A 13,192-nucleotide genomic window follows, 5' to 3' on the forward strand; every position below is an offset into this window, starting at 1 on the left:
TCCTACTAATAAAAAAAGCATAAGTATTGGATACATTTGCATTCCTCCTTCCTATCCCCTTTGAAATTTCTGTTTTGGCACCTAAGCTTGCCTAGAAAATCTGAATGTCTCCAATTTCAACCCAAATGGTATGTTTGGGCAGCTGGAGCGATGAGACATGACCGGCAACTCTGCTTGAATGCCCTTAGGGCCTGTGGAGGCACAAGAGGATCTATAGTCTAAGTTTCAACTGAGAATAACTCACCGAAGATTCTCGGACCTGTGATTCTATTACCTAAGATTAGGCATTGAGACCTTTTTACAAAATCAAGATAAATCATTTTATCAGTATGTTGGTACAATATGTTAGTGATGTCAATTTTAATGGTGGCGGCTATAAAATGTGATTTATTTTATAATCGACCGGCCACTGTTTTCTAGGGCTTTGAAACTACATGTTCTATTTGAGTTTAAAGTATGCAATAGCCACTTTTCCAGAATGTTTGTCAAACGGCGACTCTTTTAAATTTAACGTATTTGATTTTTGGTTACAATGGACTGTGGTTTGCTTTTTACTATGTTACAGCTTATAGTACAACCATGATGCGCTATGAACTATAGTCAAAGATCCTGTATAATGTCATTAAGCAAATGAGGGATGTCAAGCAAGCTTCAGTCTTTTCTATCCGCAGACATACTCAACCAGTTAGGCCTTTTCTTCATTATACATATTCTGGCCAAAGTACGAACCACTTTGCTCGTAAAGAATTTTGTCTGACTACTCATCGCCAAGCTATTCTTAGCAATCTAACAATCGCAACCTAAAGTGATTCTTCGGTAATATCTTTGTAAAAGGTATATAATTGTTTTTTTCTTTTCTTTCTTTAGTGCCCCTATCCCTCAACAACCCTTATTTAGCTAAACTCAGCAAGCCCCATATTAATTGGTAAAAAAAAAAAAAAAAATGGGTCATAAGGATGCTACATATTAGGTGTTCAATCTTTATGTAAGTTGGAGAGAGCAGATACCCTTGTCCTAATTCACGCACAAGACAAATAGAAAAGACATACCCTTCACTAATCGTTTTCTGAGAAGATAGAAGAAATTTTAGAACATGCCACGCCTTACTTTCTTAAAAAAAAAAAAAAAAAAAAAACACTTTTCAATTGTTTGCTGGAGATTGCTTAAATATCAAGATAAATAATAGAGTGGTGTCCTATCAACATTACTAGCACCATCAATCTTAATCAGGCTATAACCCAAAAACAAAGTATTTTTTTCACCATCATTCAACAACTATACCAACGAAGTCGGTGCTTACGTTTACCTAATAATAAGTTTCAACCTTGTTCGAATCCTTTAAATATTTGTGGTTTTTCCACTTAATTTGTAGTTACAGATTATAAATACCTTCTTTGAAAGAAAAATCGTTAGCTAGTACCAACTCATCTTAGCTCAAAGCAGAAAAAATTAATTTGACAACTTTAGACAATACTTAAAATGAACTTCATTTTCTCCGTTATGTTTGTTGAGGAAAAACCATAAAATGATTTGGAATTAAATTCATTTGAAATTCTTCAAAATTTAAAAACACAAAAATAACAGAAAAAATAAGCGAAATGTTAAAAAACAATTCCCTCCTCAACAGATTCTATTCCTGCGCTTCTTTCTTTGCTGTTGATACGGTTCTTAAACGTTCCCATAATAACTCGGAAAGAGCAGACCAGAGTTGAAAAGAGAAAGGCATCCCAATTCTTATTTATATCATTTACAGATAGGATGTTTGCAAATAGGATGCTCATAATTAGCACATTTGAGAATGTGCTAAACCGAGTTAGAGTTGCAGGAAACGATATAGAGGAAAATCAAAAAGTTTGTGATACCTTGGATGGATCCGCAACCTATTGACAAGTTTCAATGCCGATGCATATTTGGTAAGAATAATTGCAAATTTTCTTTCAAGCAGAAGTCAAAAACAAGTATAAATCAGCCTATTCTGATCCCCAGCCAATCTTCTGTGGAGTTCCTCAGAGAACAATTTTAGGCCCTCTACTGTTTTTTATTATGGTAAATGAGTTGGCAAATGATAATTCGGATCGCTTTAAGTGCATTGATCATTTATCCGTATTAGAGCTAGGTGAAAAGAGTGTTTCAAGTAAAGCAGACAGAATAATGGAGAGTTGATCACGCCAAGCTGAGGAGGGCAAAATTATCGTAAATCATGGAAAATCAATCGTTTTAACTGTTTCTTTTCTGAGGGACAGTTCTTCACTTGCTTTAAAGAATGTTTCAGGCATCATGGATATCAAACTCTTGGGTATATATCTCACACATGACCTGAAGTGGGAAAAACAGACGCAGGGGCTGATTAAAAGGGCAAACCTGGGTATCCTTTCTTTAAAAACTCCTTGCTCGTCATGGTGTCCCAGCCCCACACCCATTATGTATTCTCCTTACTTTTGTCAGACCATTGGTAGAATATACTTGTCCCGTTTGGCGTTAAAGCCTGAATTTGGACAAGAAGGACCACCTGGAAAGAATCGAATACCGAACTCTTCTAGTAGTGTCTCAATCTCCCAAAGTCTCTTATCACTCCCTTTTAGAACAATTTTCACTTACAACTCTTTCACCACGTCGTGATGAATAGTGTTTTAAATTTGGTGTCAGTATTTTCGAAAATCCGCAGCTTCGTAAAATCCTCCCCCCTGAGCATCTCCCTTCGCGCCAAAGTCCCCCGCTACAGGTAGCTCAACCGGTACCGAAAATTCAGTCGATACCAGCACGGCATATGCGGTACGCAAGTAGTTTTGTTCCCTCGTTCGTCAAGATTCTTAATGCTTCACCCACTCATCAATAATTGTATATATGTATTTTTAGTTAATTCTTCTTTTTGTTCGTTTGACTGTTTAATTTGAATCTGTGATATTCAAATCAATGTATAATTCTGTAGGACGATAGCCATGGCTGTGGTTTTCTTATTTTTTGCGTGTTTAGTGCTTTTTTATGACAAGTACTGTCGATGATGGGCATGACCGTGTAAGGCGTTTGAAAATAAAATCGTTTTATTATTATGTTATTATCATGTGAAGAAATATTTGTTATTGTGAGGAAGAATTAGCGTCAGTACTAAAAGGGTTAAAAAATAATCAGGCCCTAGGTACTGATAGTGTGGTAAATGAGTTTCTTAAATATGGTGGCTCTGAGGTTAGAAATAAGCCACTGAAGATTACGAATGTGATTTTTGAAAAAGGGAAAGTACCTAGGCATTTTAGGAAAATCCTAATTAACCCACTGTATGAGAAAGGCGGTAAGAGTGAATATGGTAATTCTCAAGGCAATAGCCTGGCTTCTGAAGATAGAAAATTGCTTAGTAATATGATATTTTTTAGAGTGAGAGATGCTGTAGACAAAGTTATAAGAAAAGAACAGCACGGTTTTTAGAAAGAGTAGATGATATATCAACCAAATTTTCACCCTTAGGTTAATAATTTAGAAGTGCCTGAGTTATCAAACACCTTTGGTTTTCATTTATATAGATAATGAGTACACGTTCGATCTTACTGATAGAAGAGCTTTAGAGAAGGTTTTATCCTTGTATGGTATATCAGACAAATACATTAAAGTTGTTTGTGCTATGTACGAGAATAACACTCCTGCGGTTGAGGTAGGAAATTAAGTTAGCAGCTGGTTTTGTATTTTTTTTTTTTTTATTCATCCAATAGCTTGTAAGCTAAAAGATTGTAAGCATCAGGAGTTAAGCAGGATTCCGGTCTATCCCCCTTTATATGGATCATTTTGATGTCTTAAGGAGCACAGAAAAGGCAATGGGAGAACAGAGAATCAAATGGAGAAGAAGAACTGAGATTATGCTGATGATTTAAGAATCCTAGATGAAAGTGTGATCAAAATAAATGAGCTTTAAGAGGTTTTGCGAGTTGAGGGTACTAGAATAGGTTTGAAAATTAATGTTAAGAAGACTAAGTCGCTAAGACTAGGAATAAGTAAAGATGTAAATGTGACGTTGGGTAAAGAAATAATTGATTAGATGGAAATATTCATTTGCCTTGGCAGCATTACTAGTAAAGACGGTGGGAGCAATGAAGATGTTAAAGTGTAAGAGCCAATGCTCAGGGTGTTTTTTATAGTTAAAAGAAAGTTTGGAAGGCGACTCTGCAAATCAAGATTAAAGTATTGGAAGCTACAGTGATGACAGTGGTTAAATATGGTCCTGGAGCATGGGCGCTCCGTAAAGCAGATGAAGATTTATTAGATATATTTCAGAGATATTACCTATGGATTGTTCTGTGTAGCCGGCTGACCAGAGACCGTATTTCAAACAGTAGGCTGTACGAAAAGTGTGGTTCAATCCCACTTTCTAGGGCTACAACGAGAGAAAGGTTGGGATGGGTGCGACACGTTCTGCAGATGAAGGGTGACAAATTGCCAAAGATTGTCCTTTTCTGTCAACCGTCTAGGGCTAGACGGCAAGCAGGTCGTCCGCAACTGGGGCGGGAGAAAGTCATAAAAAAAGACTTAAGGTAAATGGGAACTTCCTGGGAGGATATAAAGAGGGAGGATTTGAATAGATTCGGATAGAGAATAAGCGTGTGTAGCTGCATCGGTCTCAGACGCCTTGGTAGAACGATGAGTTGTTAGCAGTTGTAGCAGTAGTATGCTTATCATTTACATTCGGGCAATTAATTGAAAAAATTATATGAACTAGAGTACTTCATTTCACATCTGAAGACACTGATTGCAAGGAAGCATTCAGAGTTGAAACTCACGTTGGTCTGAAAGACAATTAAGATCGTTTTATTACTCAAGTAAAATAATACATACCATACCAACTCTTTTTAGTGGCAATTAAAAAGTTAAAAGTATATATCTAAACTTCCAAATAATTTTTGGGAAGGGGTTTCATTTTAGGGGGAAATTGGATTTAGTAGTTTAGCATATTCAATGGATAAAGTTAAGCTAGGTGACTGAAAAGTAGTAATGTCAGAATCTATTGTCTATTTGGAAATACCTCCTGGGTCATGTGTGGCCATAAAAACTTTTTTTTTTCAAACTCTACTGAAAGTCAGATATCTTCAACCCTATGGGTTATAATAACTTTAACACAATCCTCATAATGTCTGTGTACAATTTTTTTCTTTAGTAGACATATCAGAAATTAAATTCCTCAACAAAGAGTGTGGGTAACTTATAAAAGTAGCAGCTAGCGCTAGTGTCAACAAAAAGAACAATCAATGTCATCTAGCGTTGGATGACACTTGGCTTTTTTCCCGTTTGGCATTACGGCCTGACGTCAGACCAGAAGACCACTTGGAAAGGATTCAATACTGAACTCATCTGGTAGTGTCTAAATATCCCAAAGTTCCTTATCGCTCCCTTTTAAAACAATTTTCTCTCACAACTCTTTCGACATGCTGGGCTAAATTTGGTGTCAAATTTCAAATTTGGTGTCTGTATTTTCTCCCCCCTGAGAATCTCCCTTCGCGCCAAAGGCCCTCAAGACATGTAGCTCAACCAGTATCAAAAATTCAGCCGGTACCCCCACAGCATATGCGTTACGCAAGTAGTTCTGTTCCCTCGTTTGCCAAGAATTTCAATACTGCACGCACTCGCCAAGAATTACACATATTTATTTACTTAAAGTTTTTTTTTCTTTAATTTGAACTTATGAGTGTTTTTTTTTTCATTTTTTTTCAGATAGTTGGATATTTCAATGTATTAAGTTTTAGTTTGACTCAGTTTTTTTTCGAATCGATGTATTAATTTGTATGACGATGGCTATCACTGTGATTTTTATGTGTTTAGTGTCTTGTATTTTATTATCACAAGAACTGCCGCTGATTGACTTGACCATGTAAGGTGTTTGATAATAAAATCGTTTATCGTTAAAAGGATGAGATCCACTCAGACTAAATAGAACAAAAATAATATCCTTTGACAAAAACTCGATAGAACAATGAATTGAATATATTTCTGAAAATTACAATAAAAATAGGGAAGCAAATAGTAAGTAAGTAAGTAATTAAGTAATTTATTAATGCCCAATTATTCAACATGAAAAAGTGAAGAAAAACAGATAATAATGTGACTTCTAATACAACTCAACTTCAAAAATCGCAATCATACAAAATATGTACAGGCAAGAAAATTCCCAGTTTACGAAGGGACTTAGATCTTGCCGATTCTTCCACCTGAGGTATCATATCCAGAGGATCATACATATTATAACGGTTTAGCAATGAGGAATTTCTTTCGTGGAGCGGCATACGCAGTAAAAAATTTAGGTACTTGCAATAAGCTGAACGACTCTTCAATTTTTCTGTCCCTATAAACCACTCCCATAGAGGTGCGATATACATCAGGTTTGGCAGAGCGATAGCAGAGTACAGTCGAGGTGCTTTTCTATTAAACGTATTCATAAGGGGAGCTAATTTGGCATAGCTGAGCCTAATTGCCTTAGATATATTTTCTACTAAAAGAGTCCTAGTGCTTGTTACGCTACATTCGTAAGTGATACCCAGGTATTTCAGCTGTTTTTGTTTTAACTTTCTCCTATCATAACAGTGGATGCAAGAAGGCGAACTCTTCTTTCAATAAGTACAAGAGAATGGACCAACTAAGAGCACCATCTACTTTGAATAAAAATAATTTGGCTGACAAACTACTGAAATTCAAGAAGTATACAATACTGCCAAATGGAAACATTGCAAATTTCTAAAATTAGCAAATAAACAATGTCAATATCTGATTTTAGTCTTCCCAAAGTAGATGTTATAAGTGAACAATCTAGCAACCCCCTCCCCCCAAGAAATGCACTAAAGAACACTTAAAAAGAGCTAAAGTAGCGCTAAAGAACAATTAAAAGGACGAAGAGCTATGTGTTTTGGAGAGCGGAAGCATACACAGATAAAAAAGTGGTATGTCAGCAGCAGAAAATTCACGTTACTCTTCTAATAAGAATTATAAAAACATACTTGAGCATCTCTGAGGCTAAGCTCAAATCTCTGACTCTGATCCTGAAGAACTTTATTCTCTCCTTCTACTTCATTGAATCTTGTCTCCATTCTATCCAAATTCCTTTCGTACTCGTTTCTTAATTCTTCAAATTTAGTTGTATATTGCTCTTTTATTCTTGTTTCCATCTGGAAAGAGAATGCCACCAACGATGTATAATAATAATAATAATTTATTTATAACCCACGTCATAACAAGTTATGGCATTTGTGGAGTAAAAAAAAAAAAAATACACTGCAAATGAAATACACTATAAATAGAAAAAACACTACGCTACAATGAGATTAACCGAACAGACGGACCAAAGGATGATGAGGCGATAAACGATAAAAAGCTGATTCCAACAGCCTTCCGTGCAAGAAGGCCGACTTTGCACTTATATCAGGGACATCAAACTTGCAAATTATCTTATCATTGCTATACCAAGGGGGGAGATCAAGCAAAAATTTATAATATCTGAAATTAAAAGTCCGAATCTGACTAACATCATTTTTCTTTAGAAGGGGATAAAGACCAGAAAGATAAAGGACAGAATGATCACAGAATGTAGCATATAGCCTACCGAGTGCACGTCTATTATACTTCCCTCGATTATCAACTATCTTAGAATAGCCCATTTGAATTTTCTTTTGAACATCACGAACAGTGCACTGCCGTAGGTAAGAAATTGAATTAGTAACAGTAATACCCAACCACCGAAAGGCGGAAACAAAGGGTATAGAAAAACCGCGACAAGCGAAGGGAGCATTAGAGGAAGTCGGACCACTAAAAACTAGAAATTCACATTTCTCAACATTAAGAGAAAGACCAATTTTAGAAAATAGACGTGAAACTTTTGAGACCATAAACGAGAGACCTTGCTTATTTTTACACAAAAGTAGAAAATCATCCGCATAAGCAAGATAAGAAACATGTGAGAGTCCAATAAAATAATTGGATCAAATTTCATCTAAAATACCAGAAATGCACATTTTGAATATACTAGGTGATAAAACCCCTCCCTGTTTGGACAAACGGACAAATGGAGATCCAGATTTATTAATTCGGAGGAAAGAATTCTCATACAAAACGAAGAAGAAAAATTACTGAAAGATTTAGACCATTATTAAAAAGGGAAAAAAGCTTGACTGTGAACTACATTGTCAAAAGCTTTAGAAAGGTCCAAAGTACATATATAAAGTGGCGACCCTCAGCCGGGCTATTCTTAAGGGCGGAAGAAAGAACACGGTGTGCATGTTGACAGCCAATACCAGATTGAAACCCGAATTGATTCGATCTGAAATTTATATTTTCATTTAAATGAGGAATTAAGATATATTCAAGGATTTATCAAAACCAATAAATTAAAAATGCTGAGCTTGAAGCATTGGGGCAAGGACTACTTCAGGACCAAAATCCGCCTTGAAACCTTAAAATTCTATTTTTTTTTTTTTTTGGTTATCATATTTGTTTTTTTTTTTCGTTTTTATTGTCCCGTGCCCTAAAACAAGCTGTTGAGTACATGCCTGTCTTAAGAACCAATGCCTAGCTATGCGTAAAACCTCCAGCCTTCATTTACTTAATTATTTTAAGGATTCTATTTATTTAATTACAAAAGGCATAATATATAGCAATTTCCTATAACACGGGCCATTAAAAATCTCTCTATAATTTTTCAGTACCCAGCTAGCAAACAAGCAAAAAAAGAAAAAGAGGACGCAAAAATGATTTTTCCCCCTCTAACCCTATTATACTCCCTTGGTCAGAATAAATAAACCAAATAATATATAATGCACTGTGGCCACTTCGCTTTTTGCTTAGGCAGCGTATTTGCACTGCCTAAGATTAAATAAAAAGGAAGTTTTTTCGCATGAAAATGAAGAATGTCATTAAGATATAAACAAATAAAAGTTATCTACGGGCTCTATTTTCTGACGGCACGAGAGAACGAACGGGCTACCTTTCGATTACTTGACACAGACGCATCCATTTCGTTTTGAGGATTTATATTGGTAGGTTGTAGCTGACAACACACTTTAGCTAGGTTGAAAGTGGTTACATCACTTTTTTGTACCCCCTTTTATGATTTAAAAATCGCTTCTCAGTAAATTCACTTTTAAGCCCTGAATCAGGGGCGTAGCTACTTTATTTTTTATTGCGGGAGGGGGGGCAAGAGGCTAATGAAGCAGGTGCTATTCAAGCGGTAGTGAAGAAAAGTAACTATTTAACAAACAGGCTATTTGGTGGATTTGAAAACATTACGAAATACATTATAAACAATAAATACACATTAACGATTGTACATTAAAGTGCTGTTGGTTGGCTTTTACTAAAATAGTCGGCAATGAGCTGCTGCTTAAGCCTGTAGTATAGCGTAAACAAGCTTCCAGGTGGGTGGATAAATGTCGTATACACTCGGTTTTTTTCAGCCAGATTCACCACTGCTGCAGTACGTATCCCCCTCCACTTCCCTCAACCTCCACATCCAGCATAGGATGCTCAATCTCATAATTGAACCAAACTCTATTCAAATAGCCCCGGGTATCGCGCTATTCATTTGATCGTAATTTTGAATGGATTTTGACTCTGTAAGATTTAATTTGTTGTACTAAACGTTTAATATACGTGATTTATTGAAATATTATTTATGATTTTTAATAAAATTGATTTATTTGTGGATTCGTCGATTTATATCAATAAATAGCATTGATATCAGCGGATCACATAAAGCCAAACAAAGATCATAGGCAGCGCAATAGCGCTGCCTCAGTAAAGATACAGGATAAGTCAAAGTATTACCAGACATTGCAACATTATACTGTGACATATTTCCCATATTTAAATAGCAACCTTATTTCAAATTTGAAAGTATTCGAAAAATAAAGTTAGAATTATTAACTTTTCCGTTGGGCATTGTTTGACAAACAATATTAAGAAAATTTGAACAATTCTTGTCATCATTGTGGCAGAAACCACAATTAATTAAAATTTGCCAGGGATGCCAATTGGAAGGAAAAATTTACTTCTAGGGTTTGAAAATAACCTTCCCCTTTGTATCACTGAATATCGTTTAATGTCTATATTTCTTATCACAAGCAAAGCTTGGTCTCCTAGTATTGCATGATAAAACTGATAACAATAGAAAAAGAGAATGGGTTGGTACCGCTTATGCGTGCAAAAAAAATTTCTAAATTGTGAGAAAAATATACATATTTTGTTTAAATTCACCTTATTCTATTCTCAGCAGACATTTCGTATAGCATGCTAATGCAGAGATAAATGTCCCACAAATAGCGCTGTCGTTGTGTGAAATGCAACTAATATCAGTCATAATTCTTAGCACATTTATGTCAATTCTTTTTTTGGAGCTGGTTAAAAGCAATGTATAGAAAAGCGAAAATAGCAAGAAGTCAGCACGGTATCAAACAGTTCGTGGTAACGAACTGTAGTAAGGAGCGACCCGGCTCAATAGTAAACGAAACTCTAAAAAACGGAATTTCGATACTAAAAGATATATCAAAAGAATCGGATTTTTATGCTGATTTTAAATATATAAGTTTCATCAAATTTAGTCTTTGTCATCAAAAGTTACGAGCCTGAGAAAATTTGCTTTATTTTGGAAAATAGGGGTAACACCCCCTAAAAGTCATAGGATCTTAATGAAAATTACACCATCGCATTCAGCGTATCAGAGAACCCTATAGAAAAAAATTCAAGGTCCAATCTACAAAAATGTGGAATTTCGTATTTTTTGCCAGAAGACAAATCACGGGTGCGTGTTTATTTGTTTTTTTGTTTGTTTGTTTTTTTTTCCAGGGGTCATCGTATCGACCAAGTGGTCCTAGAGTTTTGCAAGAGGGCTCATTCTAACGGAAATGAAAAGTTCTAGTGCCCTTTTTAAGTGACCAAAAAAATTGGAGGGCACCTAGGCCCCCTCCCACGCTCATTTTTTTCCCAAAGTCAACGGATCAAAATTTTGAGATAGCCATTTTGTTCCGCATAGTCGAAAACCATAATAACTATGTCTTTGGGGATGACTTACCCCCCACAGTCCCTGGGGGAGGGGCTGCAAGTTACAAACTTTGACCAATGTTTACATACAGTAATGGTTACTGGGAAGTGTACTGATGTTATCAGGGGGATTTTTTTGGTTTGGGTGTGGGGTTCAGGGGAGGGGGCTATATGGGAGGATCTTTCCTTGGAGGAGTATTTCATGGGGGAAGAGAAATTCAATGAAAAGGGCGCAGGACTTTCTAGCATTACTATAAAAAAAAACAATGAAAATATAAACAAGAAAAATATTTTTCAATTGAAAGTAAGGAGAAGCATTAAAACTTAAAACGAACAGAGATTATTACGCATATGAAGGGTTCTAAAAATGCTTTAGCATAAAGAGCGAGGTATTTAGGAGGAGATAAATACTTCGCTCTTTATGCTAAAAATTTTTTAAATAATTTCAACTATTTATTCTATGGCCTTTCTGATTCAGGGGTCATTCTTAAAGAATTGGGATAAAACGTAATGTAAGTTACGTAAGTTATGTACGTTTGTTACGTAAGTTAATTCTTAAATTACGTTTTTTTTTTACTAATAAAAACGTTCGTTAAAAATTAAAAGATCTAGTTGCCTTTTTGAGTAACCGAAAAATTGGAAGGCAACTAGACCTCCTTCCCCACCCCTTATTTCTCAAAATCGTCTGATCAAAACTAAGAGAAAGCCATTTAGCCAAAAAAAGAATTAATATGCAAATTTCATTTTAATAATTTATGTACGGAGAGCCAAAATCAGACATGCATTAATTCAAAAACTTTCAGAAATTAAAAAAAAAAAAAAACAAGTTTTTTTAAATGAAAGTAAGGAGCGACATTAAAACTTAAAACGAACAGAAATTACTCCGTATATGAAAGGGGCTTTTCCTCCTCGACACCCCGCTCCTTGCGCTAAAGTTTGATTTTTTCTCGCAACTCTACTTTTTAAAACAATAAAAAACTTTAGCGTAAGGAGCGGGGTGTCGAGGAGGAAAAGCCCCTTTCATATACGGAGTAATTTCTGTTCGTTTTAAGTTTTAATGTCGCTCCTTACTTTCATTTAAAAAAACTTGTTTTTTTTTATTTAATTATACATAGAGGCATTTATGCATTTATGGGTTAGTATGGGAATCCAAAACGCAAGGAATATGACGTAATCAGCGCTTTTTAGGCATTCCAATGGCAAATAAAAGAATCGGGGTTTCAATTAAATACTCAAAATAAAAATTAAAACAGTTAATGATTTCTTGAGCGGATCCCCCACTACCAAATTCCATGACCAAACGACAACCGACTGGACCTGTGTAGTGATAGTATGAAAATATAATTATAAGAAGCACTGATTCTTATTTTCTTGTTCAATGATTACTTTTCATTCAGGAACTTATATTCACTGTATATCTACCTTTTTTATTCTTGAGAATCTAATGTTGAACTGATAGATTTTAGAAAGTAAAATCACCTTAAATATCAGGGGGAAAAATAACCTGAGCAAGTGTGGCGAAACAGGAAACATAGAGCATTTTACTCAGTTACTTGATGATAAGGTTTCAAAGCCATATTTGAAAAAACTTATTTTTATTAATAAGGAACATATTATGAAGTGTAATGGACGCCTATTTTCCTCTTTTTTCTTATGTTAAAAACAAGCACGGTCTAATTAAAAAAATTTTGTGCTCAAAGTAAAAAGCACATTTGACACTTAAAACGAACAACAATTTTAAAGCTACTTAATAAATTATAGTTTTTCTAAATTATTGGGGTGAGGGATCTACCCCCCCCCCCTCAACGACACCAAAGCCCATAATGGGTCCCCAAAAGGCTAAATAGTCCATAACAAAAACAAATTTAAAAATATAACTCTAAAAAAACTGTCTAGCGAGAAAAAAGTGCCTAGTCGTTGTCCTAGGGTTGATGGTATACAACGCTCCATCCTGACTCAAATGTAAACAAGTAAATCTGAATCAAATTGAAAAATTTTGATCAAAATGGGCAGCGCCCGGCCACGGTGCGTCACCCAAGCTGCGGTGTCCGGGGCACCTGACCCGTGAATTATCAGTTGAATATACATATACTGATATTTATTCTTTAAAGTATTAATATTTTTACACTTATTCAAGTAAAAAAAGTAAAAACATTTAAAACATATTTTGTTTTCAGCAAAGCGCAAATTATGT

General features: G+C 35.3%; 1 protein-coding gene across 1 annotated transcript in view; it reads right to left on the minus strand.

Moving 5' to 3' along the window:
• LOC136039101 (spindle assembly abnormal protein 6 homolog) overlaps positions 1-13,192 on the minus strand; it is a 70,362-nt gene that overhangs the window by 27,727 nt on the left and 29,443 nt on the right. The window contains exon 7 of the mRNA XM_065722585.1: positions 6,969-7,136. Coding sequence (XP_065578657.1) covers positions 6,969-7,136 — 168 coding nt within the window. The remainder of the gene's footprint in view (positions 1-6,968; positions 7,137-13,192) is intronic.

The sequence above is a fragment of the Artemia franciscana genome, chromosome 19, assembly GCF_032884065.1.
Source record: "Artemia franciscana chromosome 19, ASM3288406v1, whole genome shotgun sequence".
Classification (NCBI taxonomy): Eukaryota; Metazoa; Arthropoda; class Branchiopoda; order Anostraca; family Artemiidae; genus Artemia; species Artemia franciscana.